Source organism: Crinia signifera, chromosome 4, assembly GCF_055691185.1.
Source record: "Crinia signifera chromosome 4, ASM5569118v1, whole genome shotgun sequence".
NCBI classification, from domain to species: Eukaryota; Metazoa; Chordata; class Amphibia; order Anura; family Myobatrachidae; genus Crinia; species Crinia signifera.
Window position 1 is genome coordinate 256,217,172 of NC_139220.1, and position 19,671 is coordinate 256,236,842.

A 19,671-nucleotide genomic window follows, 5' to 3' on the forward strand; every position below is an offset into this window, starting at 1 on the left:
GTAAAATCGGGTCCCAGGGACCCGATTTACATTTAATTCAAAAAAAAAAATCGGGTCCAAAATCGGTCGGTCGCGACGATCGCATCGCATGCGACCAAATGGCATGCGATGCGATCGACCCGATTTTTCCGACACGACCACCCCGATGTAAATCGGTGTGGCCGTGCTAGGAAACAAGTACCGAACTAGCTTTCATTTGACCATAGCCATGATGCTCCCTTTTAAGACTCTACTATGTTATTTAAATGTAAGAAGATGAAAAAACTATTTTGTCATTCATACTGTATGCACTCTGTCTGTCAATCTTTTTACTTCAGATGTTTAGCTTTTCCATGAGGCAAGCAGTGTGGATTCCTTAGCTAATGTGTTGCTGTTAATGATTCAGAGAGGCAAATGAACAGTATAATGTGATGATTTGTAACCTTTGCTTATACAGACAGACACATATGGCCTGGCTAAGAAAATCAATCGGACAACGCTGCAGGTGGAGCGGTGGTTCAGGAGGAGGCGTAATCAGGACCGGCCAGCTGTGCTGAAGAAGTTTCAGGAATCATGGTGAGAAAAGGTCTTCTGGGTCTGAGCGCACCTACCCAGCACTATCTTACTAACCTTTCCGGGGTAGGCCTTTATCTGCTGTGACAGATATAGTTAGCTATATTGTCTGTGCCGCTGGGCAAATGATGTAGGTCATACACACTGACTGATATTGGTTATCATTCAGTGACGTCACTGGGACTGCTATGCATGCATTCCATGACGATCTAGCAGAGTGAGCTGCATGCACAGCTGATGGGGGAGTGGCTGTTTGGTAACGATGCATGGGATTGCGTATCATTAATGATATTGTGCATACAAACTACTTGGGGTTTATTTATCGATATCACTCAGAATGGTCCTTCTGAGTCATTTTTTTTTTTATTTAAATCTCGTGTGTACAGCAAGGTTTTAGGCTTGGGTCCTATCAAAGGTTATTCTGTTGTAGTATAATGCCTATGGGGAATAGCTGGGATCGTCACATCCTGATTACAGGCACTATGTAACTGGCTTGACCTACTTTTTTTTTTTTTTTTTAAGAGTTTTAAGCTGGTTTATATGCATTAAATCCGTAAACCCAGAAAATAAGAAAAGTGACGAAAAAAACGTTCCTATAACTCACTTTGGGGCAGATGTATTAAGCCTGGTGAAGAGATAAACTGGAAATAAAGTGGAAGGAGATAACGCACCAGCCAATTAGATCCCAACTGTCATATTTCAAACACAGCTGATTGGCTGGTGCGTTAACTCTTCCAAGTTATCTCCACTTTGGGGCAGATGTATTAAGCCTGGAGAAGAGATAAACTGGAGATAAAGTGGAGATAACTTGGAAGAGTTAACGCACCAGCCAATCAGCTGTGTTTGAAATATGACAGTTGGGATCTGATTGGCTGGTGCGTTATCTCCTTCCACTTTATCTCCAGTTTATCTCTTCACCAGGCTTAATACATCTGCCCCAATGGACCTATACTTTTAGTGTTGAGAAACTGAAACAATGCCTGAACAGACATTTGCCATATTTATGCATTACCGATGCATTGTTTGTTCGATTTTATGACTCAGGATGTAGTCTGTGCCTGTGGTGTTTGTTGACTGTGATTTCTGTCATCTGGCTTTTATTTGGCTTGTGCTGGAGTGGATTGCTTTTGGAAAGAACTCAGTCATTGTTCATATAGAGAGCAATGCGATGAATGCACACAGCCCATGTTCATGTGACACCGGCTCTCCTTGCTATGTGCTTGTGTGTGCAGCACCTCTAGCTGTCCTCTCTGCACTGAATGTGTGGAGCCTCTCTGGCCACACCCTGCTCGCACTCTATGGCTGCATCTAGCTTATGAATCATAGCCGCCCTCTCTAAGGGATATTTTGTTACTGGAAATAGATCTAAGCCCAGAAAGGAAACTCTTCATCTCCAGCATCCCCAAAGGGTTTGACATAGGCAGGAGCACTGCATTCTGGGAATGTCTGCTGGACCCTCCAGCAGGTGAACTCCGCACATTGTACCAGTGTAGAAATGTGCGCTAACCAGGTCTATTTGTACTTACTATCAAATTTGCTTTCTAAATTGCACTAAGAAAAGGACAGGCTGTTTTGGCCACCAATGCCACATGTTGTTTTTTTGTACATTTGCCTTCAAAATGTCTTAACAAGTTTCATAATGTGTAATACTGTTGTGGTAAAGAGGCGGAATATTAGGTCAGTCCACAATATGGCTGCCCCTCCACTATATGCAGCTCAAATCCTCAAATCGTATTTAAAATGTCCTGGCATATCGCTCACAATCATCTTGCATATGTTACCTGTTGATACAAAATAAAAACATACTCCTTGCCTCTATAAGGGGAATTCAAGTGTCATTTTGACAGGCTGCTAATTAGTAAAGTCATTTTTTGTCATGCATGGTGTAATGGCATGAGTTTATACAATACAGTACAAAAATTAGTGTACACTATGAGGCAAATAAGTTAGTCCACAATGCAAACATTTCCATGCCACCTGTTCTTCTCCATGCCAGCTTGACTGCCTTATGCCTGCCATATAGAGTCAGGTACAGCCTCATGGTTCCATGTCATTTATCCGAGTCCTGCTGCGGCCGTGACACAAATTGTGGCATCTTCTTAATCACTCTGCTCATTTCAGACGTCTACATCCTGTATAATGGCTGCGAAAGCCATGTGTTTTTTGTTGTTGGTTATCCTTGACCTGTCTGCTTGTAAACCAGGAAGGGTAAGCCAACCCACCATAAGCACTGCTAGGGCTTCAGACACTTTTTTTCTCATGGATGTTGACTATGCGTATACTTAATAAGTAGCATTACCAACAGTGCTGTGGTAACTGAGATTATTCACCAGGGCTGCCATGTAGAGGAAGGGGTGTATTTACGAAGCAATATTTTCCAAAGACACCTTTTTACTAAACTTATTATTCACTTACTTTTTATCCCATGATGCAACATTCTCCTCACTGTCCTCTCAGCTCGCTTCCCTCCTTTCAGTTCTCAACTCTGCATCTAGACTTATCTTCTCCCATCGCTCCACTTCTGCCAAATCCCGCCAACAAAATCTGCACATTCCCCTACAGAATCCTCTACAAACTCCTTAACCTTACAAACAAGGCCATCTCTAACTTCACTGCTCCTTACATCTTCAACCTCATTTCCATAAATACTCTCTCCTGGCCTTTCCAGTAAACCAATGACTCTCCTCTACTCCTTGAAAGATCTCTCTTGTTTTATTACTCTCTCCATGCAAACTTCAAATTGAATATAAAAACCCACCTGTTCATCAAAGTGAACACTTCTGCATACCTCAGTACTGAGGCCACACTCCGTACCTCCCGACTCATGTCTTGGCTGTCCCTGCCGATGTGTCTTGGCCATCCCTGCCATGCTCACTTCCTGCCTTTAGACCTCCTTGTCTGCCCCCTCCATCTAGAATGTAAGCTCCTTGGAGCAGGGCCCTCTTCCCAAACCCCTCTTCTCTCGCACTTCAATTAGAGCTGTCTCCTACTCCGTGACCATATATAACCGCAGTTATTCTCACTCCTAATCGTTCATCTCTGCCAACGACAACTCGCCTCTAGTAGTATGCGGACAACTCATTTGCTTTCCTACATCTCAGATGTATTGCTACCTGTGCTCTGTTTTTAGTTTTTCAGTTACTGTAATGTTCAGTTTTGTGTACCCTGTATTGTTTGGTGTGCAATATGTACGGCGGGGCGAACAATCCTGGAGCCTTTATAAATAAAATTTAGTAAATGTGGTAATAAAAATGCTGCAGTTTCATCAGCTGGATCTCAAGGGGGAAAAATGTTTAATACAAAACACACCATGTTTTTTTTATTTAATATTATTGCACCTTTAAATCCAGTGGCCAATAAGCTCTGAAGATGATGCATCTATGGGGAGTGCAGCTTAGTAAATTTAACTCCAAGATGTTATTTTTGGCACTTTACTTTACAAATAGACATGCTGCACATTTGGGTCGCTAGACATACGTAGCAGGCTATGAATCTGCAGCGTCTTGTCTACAGGGAAGCTGCTTTCCAGTGCACTAGTTAACATAAAGGGCCTCAACTTTAATGTAGTGTAATTAGAGGCAGCATGAGATCTCTGGGGTCTGTAATTACCTATCTCCAGGGGAGCAATCAGCCTTAATTTAGGAATTGGATGGTGCAATTGGCAAAAGCCACTATAATTTCATTACAAAGACAATGTACGCACAGGGGCTAAGTTTCCATCTGCTAATATTCTCATGTGAAACGGTAAATCGGAGAAATAGAATATAGATGAAGTAAGAGTTTAATTATGTAAGCAGCTAAAGGAGACGCGACTGAGATTTTTATCACTAACTAGTAACCAAAATAAATGCTTTTTATTTCTTTAATAAATAAATATATTGAGAATATACAGGAATTTATGTGCATGACATCGGTGATTTAAGACACATTACAGAAACTCGTGCAAAATATTAATTTCTATCATTTTGAAATAGGGCTATTAATACCCATTATTCATTAAGCATTATCCCTTATGTAGGGTACACACCAGAATGATAATTATTGTGAGAAGATCATACGATGGTGGCACGATCTGTTGGAACTCATGAACTGCGTACGATCCAATCACGATCTGTACCCAGTTGAAGGGATAATTTTCAAATCCTGACTGCAGCAGGTAGGATCTGCAAACAGCCAGCGGGGACGCGCATTGGATTGGAATCGGATCTAAAACATGCCAAAGCATGCCCAATTTACATACAATCGGTGGAACTGAGGTCAAATCGTTCTGGTGTGTACCCGGCATTACCCTGGTCTATGACAAAGGTCTAGTTACTTGACTCTATTACAGTGAAATTTGGGACATTTTTGTTGCAAAGTACAGGTTGAGTATCCCGTATCCAAAATGCTCGGGACCAGGAGAATTTTGGATAACGGATTATTCCGTATTTCGGAATATTTTAATATTTCAATTATGTATTTTGAAGTATCTTGCATGTATGCTGTATAAACACATAAAATACACACAAATATATTTTATTACCACATAAAATACCACAAATATATTTTATTTGTTCAAAAAACAAGGTTTCAAAACGTGAAACAAAATGTGTGTACTATCTCAGCACTGAATTTGAATGCCAAGCAATCATTGTCTTGCACATATATAGTGCCAGTTACATATCATGTCACCAGTAGTGCTGTTACAAATGTCCCCAGTGAGTTTTTAGCAAAAAAAAATAAAAAAATGTCACTTTCTGGAATGTGTGGTTTTCGGAATAATTCGGATAACGGATACTCGGATACGGGATACTCAACCTGTATTTCTAAGCATTGCATGCTGGATCTGCCCCGGTCTCGCTATAAGTACCTCTTGTTCTCCTCTCAACGTCTGTCGTGGGGCCGGTACTTCTTTTCCCACTGCGCATTATAGAGATGGGACAAATTCACCTGTATTATACAGATGTACTGATCATGCATATTAATATGACAAGAGTTATGTGATTGCTATGTCTCTCATAGGATTTTTATGGTTTACTCTCTGCTTTATGCTGTGGTGAGCATGTCTCTGAAGAGCCGGGGGCCCTGGGAGGAGGTTTGTGGGCAACAAGAAGAGCATAAAACTGCACCAGACTTCCACGCACCCTAGGGTGGACAAGCAGCACATCCAGCATGAAACAAGAAGGCTAATGGGGCAGTTCATGATTCCCACAGCTAGGTTTATGGCCACATGGTCATGGGTCTGACAATGATCAAGGGGCTATATTGAGAAGCCCTACATTATCCGCACCGATGTCTCCTAAATCTATAAAAGCCAGAAAATCGCATAAAAAAAAAAAATGGAAACACAAGTTTAATGCTATAGTACTTAAAACTATAGTGGTTATCATCTTGCCACTATGATGATGGTCCCCCCCCCCCCCCCCCCCCCCGGCTCATTTACAATCTAGCTGTAGTAGTTTCCCTTTTTTTGAGTGACTTGTTGGAAGGTCTGAGGCACTGGTGTTCTGGGGCAAGTGAATGGCGGATGTGAGGGGGAAGAGGGCAGTTTGTGGCTTCCTTCCCTTTATTATGCACTGAAAAGTATCTTTATTTGGGGAACAGTTTATATCATTTTTTATGTTAGATATAGGTTAATGTGTTGCCCTTGTGAAGACTATAAGGGCCACTCTAGTCCCAGGTTAATCTGCATTCTCCTTTGTTTAGCCAAAGATACCTTTCAGTTCTCACCACTTTCCAAAATTACTTGTCATAGTCTAAAAACAAATCAATTACATTATTCATTTAGCACCTACTAATCTGAGATTTCGTTCAACCTAGTTACTAAGGGCCTTATTCTAGTTCACTCTTTCTGACAACATCCTTCTTAGATGGACAAAACCATGTGCACTGCAGGTGGGGCAGATGTTACTTGTGCAGAGAGTATTAGATTTGGGTGGGGTTTTACTTCAAAGTGAGATCTATATTGCAGTGTAAAAATAAAGCAGCCAGTATTTACCCTGCACAGAAACAAAATAACTCACCCAAATCTAATTCTCTCTGCACATTTTACATCTACCCCCCTGCAGTGCACATGGTTTTGTCCATCTAAGAAGGATTTTGTCAGAGTGAACTAGAATAAGGCCCTAAGTGTAGAAGAGCAGAGACATGTTATGTAATAGAGGCGGCGTCACCATGTTTTATATTCATCACTCAGTACATGATCTCTTGGCAGGAAAGTGCTTCATCCAGGATTCATACTGTAATTTAAGGGTTTGATTGTTCTTCTATATGATATAATGAAATTAGCAACAGAGAATTTATTGTAGCTGTGGGCAGCGTCTGCATGTTTACTACAGGCATGTACGTAAAACAAAGCACATTGTAGATGATAATATCTGATACAGGCCTGTTTCCTCTCCAGCTGGCGCTTCACCTTTTACCTGGGTGCCTTGATCGGGGGCTTCGCGGTCCTGTATGACGTAAGTATGGTCTGTCTGTCAAACAATCATTGATGTCAAATTAATGTAACAACTTTAAGGCTCCGTCTAAACGGAAACTTTCTTGCACTCCGATAAGCTCTTAAATCCCATTAACATTAATTTTAGATGTGTTGTGAAAGCTCTAAAATGCTCATAACCATCTACAGTATGAATGGCGGAATATAGGAACTAGAATTGTAATTACAACAGATGCACACATTTCCATTGCATGGAGTTGCAGAAACTCTGTCTTGTAGTATCTGAATTTATTAGATTGTGAAAAAAATTGTGCTTTTTGTTCAAAACAAAGGGAAGTATTCAATGTGGTCGGCGAGGGGGTTAAACGATGGGGATCGCAGAAAACAAGCGATCCTCGCTGTTTAACCCCATCGGCGGCCGCTCACCCTATTCAACACGACGGGGAAATTTTCACTGTCAGAGGACGGCAAGGATTCTCCCAAAGGGAGCCTGCTGCATTTAGTCACCACATACGCCATATCCCCCTCGCTACAAATACATAGCGAGGGGGAAACTGCGTGTGCAGGGGGGTCAGTTGAATACTGACCCTGCGAGCTGTGACCGCGAGCAGGCAGCTACTCGCTGTCACAGCTCGTAAAAATCATTGAGTACACACCACAGTGTATGGCTTGATTGTAACCTTGTGATGAAATGTTTTATAAAATGTGTGATATATCAGATTTTCATGTTGTTTTTTTATGTCCAAATCTTGCCTTTGCAGAAACCTTGGTTTCATGATGTTTGGGAAGTGTGGGTGGGGTATCCAAAACAGGTAAGACCATGTTATTTATTTAGGCGAGACACTGAATACTACTGTAGAAGGGGAAAATGTATGTGCTCTAAAACAAGTTTTCTGGATTTCTGTAATCATGCACAAGCCGGGTAATCTATTTTGTTGTGTAAGTAATGCCTACACTTTCTACAAAATAAAAGCCATCTTAAAATGGCCATACACCTACAGATTGTTCTGACCAATCTAGTGGGAATAAAAATTAACCATTTAGTCCCAGACGCTGGAAAATAGACAAAGAATGATTGTATAAATTTGTTAAATCAAATTGGTTTATCCAATTTGCCTGAATGACCATTGTTTGTTTTCCAATGTTTGGGAGCAAATAATCGATTCTCATATGCTCCCATACCAGGTTTTTTTGTTTTCACCAGATAGATTGGACAGATAAATCTTTAGGTGTGTACCCAGCTAAAAACATCACCTTTCAGGATTGAAGTAGAAAAACCACTGTACTAGGAGAAGTGAAGTAGAAGCTGCTGGTTATATTGGAATAAGGATCAAATGTTCACAAGTGCACGTACTGTAGTAAGATATTTGTCTTCCTTGGTCTAACTTACAAAGTGTGTTACACATCGGCACGGTGGTTACCGGTGCTGTCTCCCAGTGTTGGTGCTAGGGTCCAATTACAGGCCACCTGTTTTGGCTTAAAGCGGGAATTCAGATTGTGTGATACTGTATAATAAGGAAATTAGATTGTAATCTCCAATGTGGCTTAAATAAAAATGTCACTTATTGTGCAATGCTCCGTAATTTGCTGGCACTATACAAATGAAAATTGGAAAATAACTTGATCCAATTACATAACAATAACTTTATTTAATCTGTTATCTGTACGATTCAATTCTGTGTAACTACTCGCACTCAACTGCATCTGCATTAGTGTAAACCTGCACCAGACTGTGATAAGAGACAACAGGTTCCATGGATCAGTGGCTGTGACACACGGTGCGGTAGCTGAGAGTGCCTGCTCCCATAGGTGTGCATGCTTGTGAAGGTGTATGGATTTATGCCCACTAAAACATTGCCACTTGTGTGGTGCACCACCTTGTACTGACTGGCACTTCCAGCTGCTGTCCATACCTTCTCCTGGTGCATTGGAGCGGTCTACCTCCTCTGAGACATAATCTAGGGAGGTGCGGGGGTCACACTAGGTGATAAGAGCTGCTCTGCTATTACAGAGTCACCCCCTCAGATAGAGTCTCAGAGGAGGTAGACAGCTCCAATGCACCAGGCGAAGGTATGGACAGCAGCTGGAAGTGCCAGTCAGTACAAGGTGGTGCACCACACAAGTGGCACTCTCAGCTACCGCACCGGGTGTCACAGCCACTGATCCATGGAACCTGTTGTCTCTTATCACAGTCTGGTGCAGGTTTACACTAATGCAGATGCAGTTGAGTGCGAGTAGTTACACAGGATTGAATTGTACAGATAACAGATTAAATTAAGTTATTGTTATGTAATTGGATCAAGTTATTTTCCAATTTTCATTTGTATAGTGCCAGCAAATTACGGAGCATTGCACAATAAGTGACATTTTTATTTAAGCCACATTGGAGATTACAATCTAATTTCCTTATTATACAGTATCACACAATCCTACTATGATTTACTCACTACTTTATGCCCTAGTAAGAGTCACTCCTTTGACCATTTCTTAATGACCTAAACCAGTATTTCCATGCTTTAGCTTAGGCCTTGTCAATTTCGGATTTATGGAAGTCTGTGAATCAGGCCTCAAGTCCGAATTCTTGAGAAAACAAATGTGTCCAGTGTATGTTTGTTGTTGTGCTTGGGTTTAACATTGTACCTGTGTTGTCTTCTGTAGGAAGTGCTGCCATCCCAGTACTGGTACTATGTGATGGAACTAAGCTTTTACTGGTCACTTCTTTTCAGCGTTGCCTCTGATGTTAGACGGAAGGTAAGAAGAGAACTTCTCTCTAAAAATAGATGTTACAGTCCAAGTTTTAAGGATACCCATGCTTGAGCACATTTGTAGTAATTTGTACCTCAAGCAAGTTGATTTAACCAACTGGACGCAAGTATGGATATTACTATCTGGACTACAGTGGCTGAGATTGGGAAACTGGACTCATTGTACACTATGGGGGTTATTCAGGTTCATTCGCTCGGATGCTAATTCGCATCTTTGCGAGTGAACCAGATCCTGCCTTGCGAATGGTGGTACGCCATCCCACCATTCGCAAGCCGCGTACGTACGCAATGTCTGCGAATGAATGTTTTACATAAACATCCATTCGCATGCCGCTGGGACCGTCCCACATCTTCCGATGGTCGGCCACCATCGAAAGATGTGGAAGGTGCACGCATATGTAAGGTTGCTCTGAGCAACCTTACATATGCGTGCACGCTCGGGGTGAAGTTAGCATAAGAACGCCCATGAAACGCTGGCCGTTCCCATATGCTAATGGACAAGCCCGCCGCCCCACGCCCCCCCCCCCCCCCACCTCGGGTCACAAAGATGGGTGCGTGCACACAGCGAACATTTTTTTCCGCTGTGGGCGCATGCACCCAGCACATGCGCAGAAATGCAAAGCGCAAACATCAGCCGCGCGCGAATGCACGTGGCCATGCGAACATAACTGAATAAGGTCCCACGTTATTGATTGTTGTTTTAATGGTCAACATTGTTTGAAACCTCCAGTAGGTCACATTGCACATTCAGCATTGGACCGTGCTGCGGTGAGTGATCACGGTCCTTTCCTGTAGCTGTGAAGGCACAGGAAATCAAATGCTTTGTGACTGTAAATCCTGCTATATTCCCTGAATTTAAAGAAAGTTAAAGGAAATTGAAGGATTTCTTTTCCTTCTGACTTGAATGTTATGATGGGTCGTTTTGGACAGATGCACCATATAAATAACAGAATCACATTGTAGAGTTGAACTTTGGAAAACCCTCCGGGGTGAGGTTTCATTCTTCTCTGCTCTTTATCTCTTCTTCCAGGATTTTAACGTACAAGTCGTTCATCACCTGGCTACTATCTTCCTCCTGAACTTTTCGTGGGGTGTTAAGTATATCCGAGTGGGTACACTCACTATGCTGGTGCACGATGTTTCTGACATTTTGTTGGAGGTACAGTAACATTATTAAACCAATCTTGCTACCATGCTATTTAAGGGGGATATTTATCGCAGCTTGTAGAGAGATAAAGTACCAACCAATCAGTTACTGACATTTTTCGAACAAGCTGGTTCCTGAGTACTTTATCTCTTTCTACTTTTCAAGCTTTGATAACGACCCCCCTTAGTGTCCGGCTATGAGAGCTGCGCTAGTGCTGTGCTTTTCATCCTGATTTCCTTTGTTCTTTCCCAGGCTGCTAAAATGTGCAGTTACGCTGAGTATAAGAAGGCGTGCAATATCCTGTTTGGCATATTTGCAGTGGTATTTGTCATCAGTCGGCTCATTGTTTTCCCATTTTGGTAGGTTCTCATCCTGAAACACTGATATCCTATATGAATAGATAGAGTATTTTGTTTGAATTTTAGGCCGTTTTACAAAGAGATAAATGTGTAAACCTTTAGGTGCTACAAACTGGTGGAGAGTGATGATTTGCATTAGACTAAGATCAGCCTGTGGCAGTGGCGTAACTACCTGGCGCCGGCTCCTGCTGCTATAATGAAAAGTGACTCTTAGAAATTAGCTGCCCCCATACTGCAGACCGTTTTTAAGAATGCTAGAGGACGCCGCCGCCGCCTCCTCTAGCATCCTCAAAAACTGTTTGCAGTATGGGGGCAGTCATTTTCTAAGTGTTAGTTTTCATTATAGCAGCAAGAACCGGGACCGTGGCGTCAGGCCAGGTACCAGCAGACAGCAGCGGGTAACTATAGCCCCGCAGACCCCCGGCGCCCAAACTTTCTCTACCTCTCCCCGCCACAGCGGGGGCTGCGGAGCTATAGTTACGCCACTGGCCTGTGGGCAGCATTATAATATAAGGATTGCCTGTTATAGTATACCAGATCATTGGTTCCTGGCCTTCTTCATGCTGCCTGTATGTCTACCCCATTAAGTATTACTAGTTTTTCTTTTGAAAGCTGGTCACTGGGGACCCTATCAGCCTAGCCATGTCAAACATTTATCTGTCCTGCCACAAGTTGGACATTGCTACCCAAGACCTTACTCCATACTTTTTGACTTCTGAGACATCCTTTTGTTGGAAGATCCCAGAGGTGAAGTCCAAGTAAGCAAGTCCAACGATGTGCCTGTGTGGTTTGCATCATCTCGGGCCACTGCCCACAATGTAATGCCATTACATCATGGGAGTAAGGCTTGATAGCATGTTAAGCAGTGAGGCGTGTCATTTAATCCTCAAAAAGTTTCCAGGCTGTTTCAGGAGTTAGGGTGAATTCCCCCAAAAAGTAATACTACTTTAAGTAGAGTAGTCCTAATATTTGTATATTAGAATAGAAAGTATTCAGCATGTCCATCAGGGCTTCCATAAGCTTGTCTACCATGTGGTGCCACACAGTGGTTAGAATGTGCACTTGCATTCTTTTTTTTCTTAGAACACAGACCACCAGAACAATTAAAAGAAACTTTACAATTAAACATTGAGTTAAATTGAGGTTCTTAGCATAATTCTTGCTGAAAAAATCTGGTCCCACCTACCACAGCCTGGTGACCTCATCAGGTGGATCTTTATCAGTCCTAAGGCTCAAGTCTAGAGGACAGTCCCCTCTGGGCCAGCACAACCCAAATGGCTGACAGATTAAGGGGGGTTTGCAATCTGGGATCACGGCTGTCGATCCCCACCGACAGCCGTGATCCTGGCCCGTTTGCGGTCAGATCGACTGCATAACGACAGACGTGATTCAATGTCCCGCCTGCCGATGGGCGCAAAGGGGGCGTGGCCGCGAAAACGACCGTGGATTGTTGATCTGCGGCCTGGATCACGGCAGAACAGGCCCGACTGCTTCTGAAGTCGGGCCCGTTCTGCCGTGATCCCGCATCAATGCTGTCGTTAATGACAGCATTGAATAGGGAGACGCCGCTATTTCCTACGTCGTAAATAGCGGCGGCACATTGTATACCCCCTAAGAGTATATAAAAGCACTGGATAGTCTAAAAGTTGGTTTTTCACTTTTTTTGTTTTAGACTTGATTCTATTTTATATGTTTCATCATGCCTATAAGGAGAAATGTTTGCGTGAGGTTTCACTGTGTTGTAATAGTCCTTAATAAAGCCTATGGTTCGATCTCTCTGGAGCACATTTCCTGCCAGGCTACGGACACTGCAAGCATTACACAACATTTGTAGTAATGTAGGCACACTTAACGGTTCCTGGCAAAGTTCTCCTGTACAGCCAAATAGAACAGTAGGGAGTAGTTATAATTACTGATCAACCATAACCAACAGCTTCAAAGTTCACAGGCATTGCTTGCTCATTCCAGCCCTGCTGGTGGGATAATGATCAAAAAGTAGTTACCTGCTAACAAGGAACTCTTTGAATTTATTTTAACCCTGGAGGTCCAGGGATGCGTCTTTGTGGTTTAACTGCCTGCCCTGAAATGGTGATAAGTGGAACGTTTTCTCTATGCATAATAAGAAATTGTGCCTTGTTTCAAGCAAAACAAATGAAACTGAAGGACCATTAATAAGGTCAATACTTATAAATAAATAGGGTATTACCACTTTTTTGGAGTAAACGTCATGTTTTTGTTTTGCAGGATTATTTATGCCACGGTGGTCTATCCCCTGTACTACTGTCCTCGATTCTTCCTCTACTACTTCTTCAATATGCTTATGTTTGTGCTCCAGTTCCTTCATATATATTGGGCATACCTTATCTTTAAGATGGTGATGAAAATGCTCTCTGGAAAAGTAAGTTCTAATGTACCCATGGCCTGTGTGTGTGTCTGTGTGTTGTGTGGATCTGTCATCCCCTAAAAGTGCCCATACACATTACAATTATTGTATACAACATTGTATACACTATCACATCTCGGTTTTGCGATGAGATGAGATTTAGTACAAAAAGTATGTGCTGCCCAAAACTGAGATGCGCGATGAGATATGGTATACAATAATTGTAATGTGTATGGGCACCTTTTAGAAATTTAGAACACTACTCTAGTATAATCGGCAATGTATTTCTAACCGCAAATGATCATATGCCTTGGTTGTCTTAGAAGATGTAGATGGAATTATATCTGTTGGTGACCTACAGATCCTCTTCCATCGTTCGCTATAAGTTGCGGCATAGCATATAATGGCGCATTCACCTGCTACTCCTTGAACAGTACACTGCACAGCCAGCATGGGTAACACACAATTAGGGATCAGTGTGGGCCAAGTTAATAAAAAACACCATTCTGTATCGTTATTGTAGTGTCAGAATATCCTTTATTGAATCGCAAGGTAGCTCTAGACTAACTGATTTTTGTTCACAGCCCCATAGGGGGGGTTAGATCTGGATGCGAGTGGGTGTGATGAGGTGCAGTTGAAAGCCTTTCTATAACATTGTGGCATCAATGTTAATGTAATTGACTTTTTAAATGTAACTTGGAAAGTGAGAGTTTAGAAAATAGTAATCACAACATGGTCAGTTTTTATTATTTGTATTATTAACTTAACCAAGGATGCCACAAAAAAATCACAAAATTTCCAGCGGTCAATTTGAGCAGCTTATGGCCCCATACACTACTTCGACTTTGCCTAGCAGTGAAGTTGCAAACAATCCACCTTAAAATGCCCAGGATATATCATATTTGCATACAATATATCGCACTCACGATCCCAGCAAGGGCTACAGGACTCAAGAAGCCCTTGCGATCTCTAGCTCCAATCTGATGCGCACGGGACAGTGGATCCGAATAGGAGGTTAGGCACATGCGATTTGTCACTTTTCACCCGATTTCTCTGACAGATGCGTCTAAATCAGATTAAAAGTGCCCAAATTGCACTAGTGTATAGTCCACTTTAGAGAAGCATTAAAGCTGGTTGTCGGATGCTGTTCTTTTATAAAGCATAGAGCAGTGGTAGCCAACTCCAGTCCTCGAGAGCTACCAACAGGTCACATTATTCCAGACCACCTGGCTGCTGCACAGGTGCACTCATTACTCACTGACACATTTTAAAAGATCCACAGGTGGAGCTAATTACTTCACTTGTGATTCTGTGAGGTGAGCTGAAAAACCTTAACTGTTGGTAGCTCTCGAGGACTGGAGTTGTCTACCCCAGGCATAGAGGCAAAATAGGACACGTCAGCAGCCTTAGCATTACCAACCCTTTTAAAACAAGACACTTGTGGATTGCACAGGTTCTGTGGCTGACTAAAACCATCTGAATGCAGGCTTAGTCAGCCAGCCACAGAACCTGTGTCATTTATTAGTGTCCTGGTTTAAAGGAGAGTATGGTAATCCTATTTCAGTATTGTTGCAGGAATGCAGCTTGGGCAGGTAAGCATACTCATAATTATGGCTTTGAGCATACATGGACACTGATACCCTCCCTGACATTGATATCTGTATATCCTAACAGGTGCAGTGATTATGATGACAATCATTCACATTAATTGATTTTTAGGTACTTGTGTATTTGCAGGGCTATTTGCTTAGTGGGCTATTTGCGAAGTGAAATAGCATCGCATGGCACTAGTTAATTTATTCACTGCACCCTGGCCGCGGATCGCATCGCACGCAAAATCGCATGGGATCACTTGCGATTTTGCGTGTGATGCGATTTAGCGCAACACCCCCAGTGTACATGTCTATGCGATGCAATGGGATTTAGCACACCCCCACTATCCACGTCACCCCGAAGCGTGGCGAGTGGATGCAGAAGTGGCCTCCCGACCTTTTCATACCCCTAATATCCACGTCGGTGTGGCGTTTACTTTATAAAATGTGGCGAGCGCAGCAAGCCACCGAGCCTGAAGCGTGGCGAGTGGACACGGAACACATGTAAAGTAATCCGCGTCCCCTCGCTTGGGCTCGGTGGCTCGCTGCGCTCGCTACACTTTATAAAATCAACTCCACGCCGACGTGGATAGTGGGGGTATGAAAAGGTCGGGAGGACACGTAACCGCATCCCCTCGCGGGGCTCGATGTGGTCGCCACGCTTCGGGGTGGTGTGGATGGTGGTGGTGTGCAAAATAGCATGTGATAAAATCACATGGGTGCTTTTAAAACGAAGTACCATCGCATCTCATCGCGGTGCTTATACAATGAAAAATCGTATCGCACAGCAAATGGCATGCCATGCGATGTGATCCGCAGGTAGGGGTGCACTAAAAATTAACTAAGGAAAATCGCATTGCGTGCGATGTGATGTGATTTTCCTACGGTGCCGTACAATTGTAAATTGGGCGCCCGGCAAATACACAAGTACCGATGTTTTATTTGGACTACAGCAGGAAACCAGGTTTTACATGCCCATTAAGAGGCACAACATTTTCTATTTGTTCCAACCTAGTTTTTGGCCACCCCTATGTGTGGCCTGTACACTATGGAAGCAGCCTTTTCATATAGGTTGTTAGTGCAACCTACTAATTTGCTAGGAAATAGTGACATCACTTGTTTCTTTCAGCCCTAAACCAGTCTATGTCTTGGGTACCATGGGGTCTTAATCGACCCTGTATCTGCCTCTCACAAAATGGCTGCTTTTATTGTGTGCTGTGAATGGGTGCAGATCTAAAACAACATGGCTAAACACCCACAACAAATTGAATCCATGTGTTTTATTTATGACATAAAGTGGCATCAAACTAGTTGCAGGCAGTGAAACGGTATATTTCTCCACTCAGTCTCCCCTCCTATTGGGGTGAGTTTCTAGTGCTGATGGAACAAAGCTCCCTGCATGTGCTGGCAGCCAGAGGCTTATGCTTTTGCTCTTTGTGCTTCTGCCAAGTCAGGATTTAAAAGCAGAGTTTTGCAATAAGCCACAGATCTCACACAAACCAGGCATGGCCTGCAGGAAACTTACCAGCGCCATTAGAACAAAAGAATGTTCTGCCTTCAGCAGAAAGCTCTGCGGGAATAAACTGCTCATCTGTAGCAACTACATTCTAGAACTGGGATTCTGACTCAAGAAATAAGTGATCTTAAGTAACAGGGTAATACAGATTCTCATATATTGCTGTGCACAGGAGCTGACAGTGTTGACAGTAATCTGATGTGGTTTATGACTATGGATTACTAGACCAGTACCTGGCACTAAATTGGAGTTTTCACAAAAATATCCGAAAGCTTTTAAATGCAATGCTACATATGCATTGGGATTTTGTCCCTGTCTGGGTTTCCATTTTTCTGTTAAGTCTCTTTCTCTTATGTCTCACTTCTTTATTTAATTCTCCCTCAGGCAGCCCGTCTCTCGCTCGCTCGCTCTCACCTTCTACTCCTCTTTCCTCCTCCTGCTCCCCCCCCCCCTCTCCCCTGCCTATTGTGTCATTATCTATCCTCTTTCTTTTTAGACTGCATGGGCCCGGTTTAAGTTCTTCCAGTTGTCACATTGACACACAGACTGTAGCGCACGCTGTTGGGCCACACAGGTCGAAATGCATAAGGTTGACAAATGAAATGGCCAAAGTGAGTTTTCCATTGCTTCTTTGGTTTCAATGTTGACACCTGAGCACATGGACACCCAATGCGTCACCTCGCTTCCCTTGCCATGCTGCGGCCCAGGCGCCTCGCTCTGATGCCACGGCACTCCTCACACTTTAACATTCACAAGGTCTCCGATTGGAAACGGTAAAGTGTGAAAGGCCCAAAACTGAAATGAAATTGTAAAAAAACTAACGCTGACCTTCTCATGTACCGACCATTGCCATGTCAACCATTCGTATGCCGGTCATGCATGGTCGACCTAGACATTGTCTGTCAGCCAGTCTAAATACACAATCCTGGCGTATGCATGGTAGGTTCACCATGGACCTAGTGTGCTCGTGCTTGGATTGCATTTTTTAATATTCATGGATGACTAGTATAGAATTCTTTTGTAATGTGGAGGGGCAGTGTAGTGTATGTATGTGTGTTTTTATATGGTGCTGTGCAAAAAGTTTTAGGCAGGTGTGGAAACGTTGAAATGCTTTAAAAAATAAGTGTTAACAGTTTATTTTTATCAATTAAAATGTAAAGTGAATGAGCAGAGACAAAAATCGAAATCAATATATGGTGTATTAAAGACTCGACAACAGCTGTGGGTGACAATCTCTGTCGTTTCGACATTGTGTTCTGCTGTGCATGTCAAAGAACCTTGAAATAAGGAAAAATACATATAAAACATGGAAGGTACTATGGGGTCCATTACGAGAAAGTTAAGTCCTTACGAGAAAATACATGAAAGGCAAGGTCACTATTCATGATCGTTTCAAAGAAACAATGGTTCAAAGAGGAGTGGGGTTAGATAGACCCCATGGTACCACACCAGGGTTAAGCCAAATATTAAAAATGTTTACTCCTCAGACCAGACCACCTGCTGCCATTTTACTGCACCCCAGTTCCTATTTTTTTCATGCATTAGTGAGTCACTTGTTTCCACGTCTAATGTATGGCTTTTTTACCACAATTCTTCCATGAAGACCTCTTCTAAACAGACTTCTGCGAACAGTAGATAAGTTTAGCTGGGTCACAATGGTTTCTGCCAGTTCTGAGCTGATGGCACTGCTAGACATCTTCCAATTTCAAAGGTGAATTAAGCATGATGTGTTTTCATTGATGCTAAATTTCTTTGGCCACCCACTACGGTCCTGAAAGTTGCCCATTTCTTTGTGCTTCTTCAAAAGGCTTTGAACAGCACATCTTGAAACCCCATTCTACTATGAAATCTTTACCTGGGAGAGACCTTGCTGATGCAGTATAACTAGCTTGTGCTTTGTTGCTGGGGTTTGGCGGTTTCTCACTCAGTTTTCTGCCTCAGTTTCTCACTGCTGTTTCTTTTTTAACCTACATATGATGATCATTATAACCTATTTGGTATGATTGGTTTATTATATACCTGCCTATAATCCTACAAAGTCCCTGAGTTAGTTCAAGCGTTTCACCAAATATTGATATGATTAACATTTCTCTTCTGTTCATTCACTTTGCATTTTGTTAATTGATAAAAATATACTATCAAAGCTTCTATTTTTAAATGTATTCTTCCTTTGCAGCATTTTTTCAACACCTGCCTAAAAACTTTGCACAGTATTGTATATCTGGATGTAGGAGCACACCTTGCGTTTTAGGTCCAATATGTATGCCACTAGTATATGGCCAACTTTAGGCTGCAGTCCTCCTCAGTCCTATTACAGTAATTCACTATCATGTCTGCGCTATCAGAGTACTGTTCTTAACTGAAGTTTAAACATTTTTACGTATATATCTTCTTTCGGCTTGGTTACTGTATATAATCTGGCCATATCTTAAAATGTCTTAATTTACATTATACATACCAAAATTCATACATTGTAAATATGAGAGTTGTCAATTACTTATGTGGGGTATTATACATCATCCCTCTTCAGGTACTGAATCAGTCTCCAATGGCATCTTGTATCTGATGTATCTCTTACACAATTGTCTCTCTAGTTCCTATATAGCATAAGGCTACAAACCAGTTTCTGTGGTTGTTCTCATAACCCTGCACAGATTCCAGTAAGCTGCTTGTATTGTTTACTCCACAGAATCCAATCAAGTACTTCTCTCCATAATAAACTGCCCATCTGCTAATCATCACACATTATCTTGGTATCCTGCATCACAATATTCCAAACTGTTCATCTTAATTGTAACCAATGTTTAATGACCTGGATAGCATATTAGCATCGGCAGTATAGATGAGCATAATGGTTTGCATTATCCCCCGTACACACGGGGGAGATATATTGCTTAGCAATATATTGCTGAGCGTCTCTCCTGTTCATCAGCGACCAG

At 42.4% G+C, this 19,671-nt stretch overlaps 1 protein-coding gene across 2 annotated transcripts in view; it reads left to right on the forward strand.

Moving 5' to 3' along the window:
• The window catches only part of CERS3 (ceramide synthase 3), a 134,472-nt gene that overhangs the window by 110,529 nt on the left and 4,272 nt on the right, over nucleotides 1-19,671 (forward strand). For both annotated transcript variants that reach the window (XM_083184276.1, XM_083184277.1), the window contains 7 exons: nucleotides 437-555; nucleotides 6,935-6,992; nucleotides 7,732-7,782; nucleotides 9,629-9,721; nucleotides 10,766-10,894; nucleotides 11,135-11,241; nucleotides 13,486-13,639. In XM_083184276.1, the coding sequence (XP_083040402.1) occupies nucleotides 437-555; nucleotides 6,935-6,992; nucleotides 7,732-7,782; nucleotides 9,629-9,721; nucleotides 10,766-10,894; nucleotides 11,135-11,241; nucleotides 13,486-13,639 (711 nt within the window). The remainder of the gene's footprint in view (nucleotides 1-436; nucleotides 556-6,934; nucleotides 6,993-7,731; nucleotides 7,783-9,628; nucleotides 9,722-10,765; nucleotides 10,895-11,134; nucleotides 11,242-13,485; nucleotides 13,640-19,671) is intronic.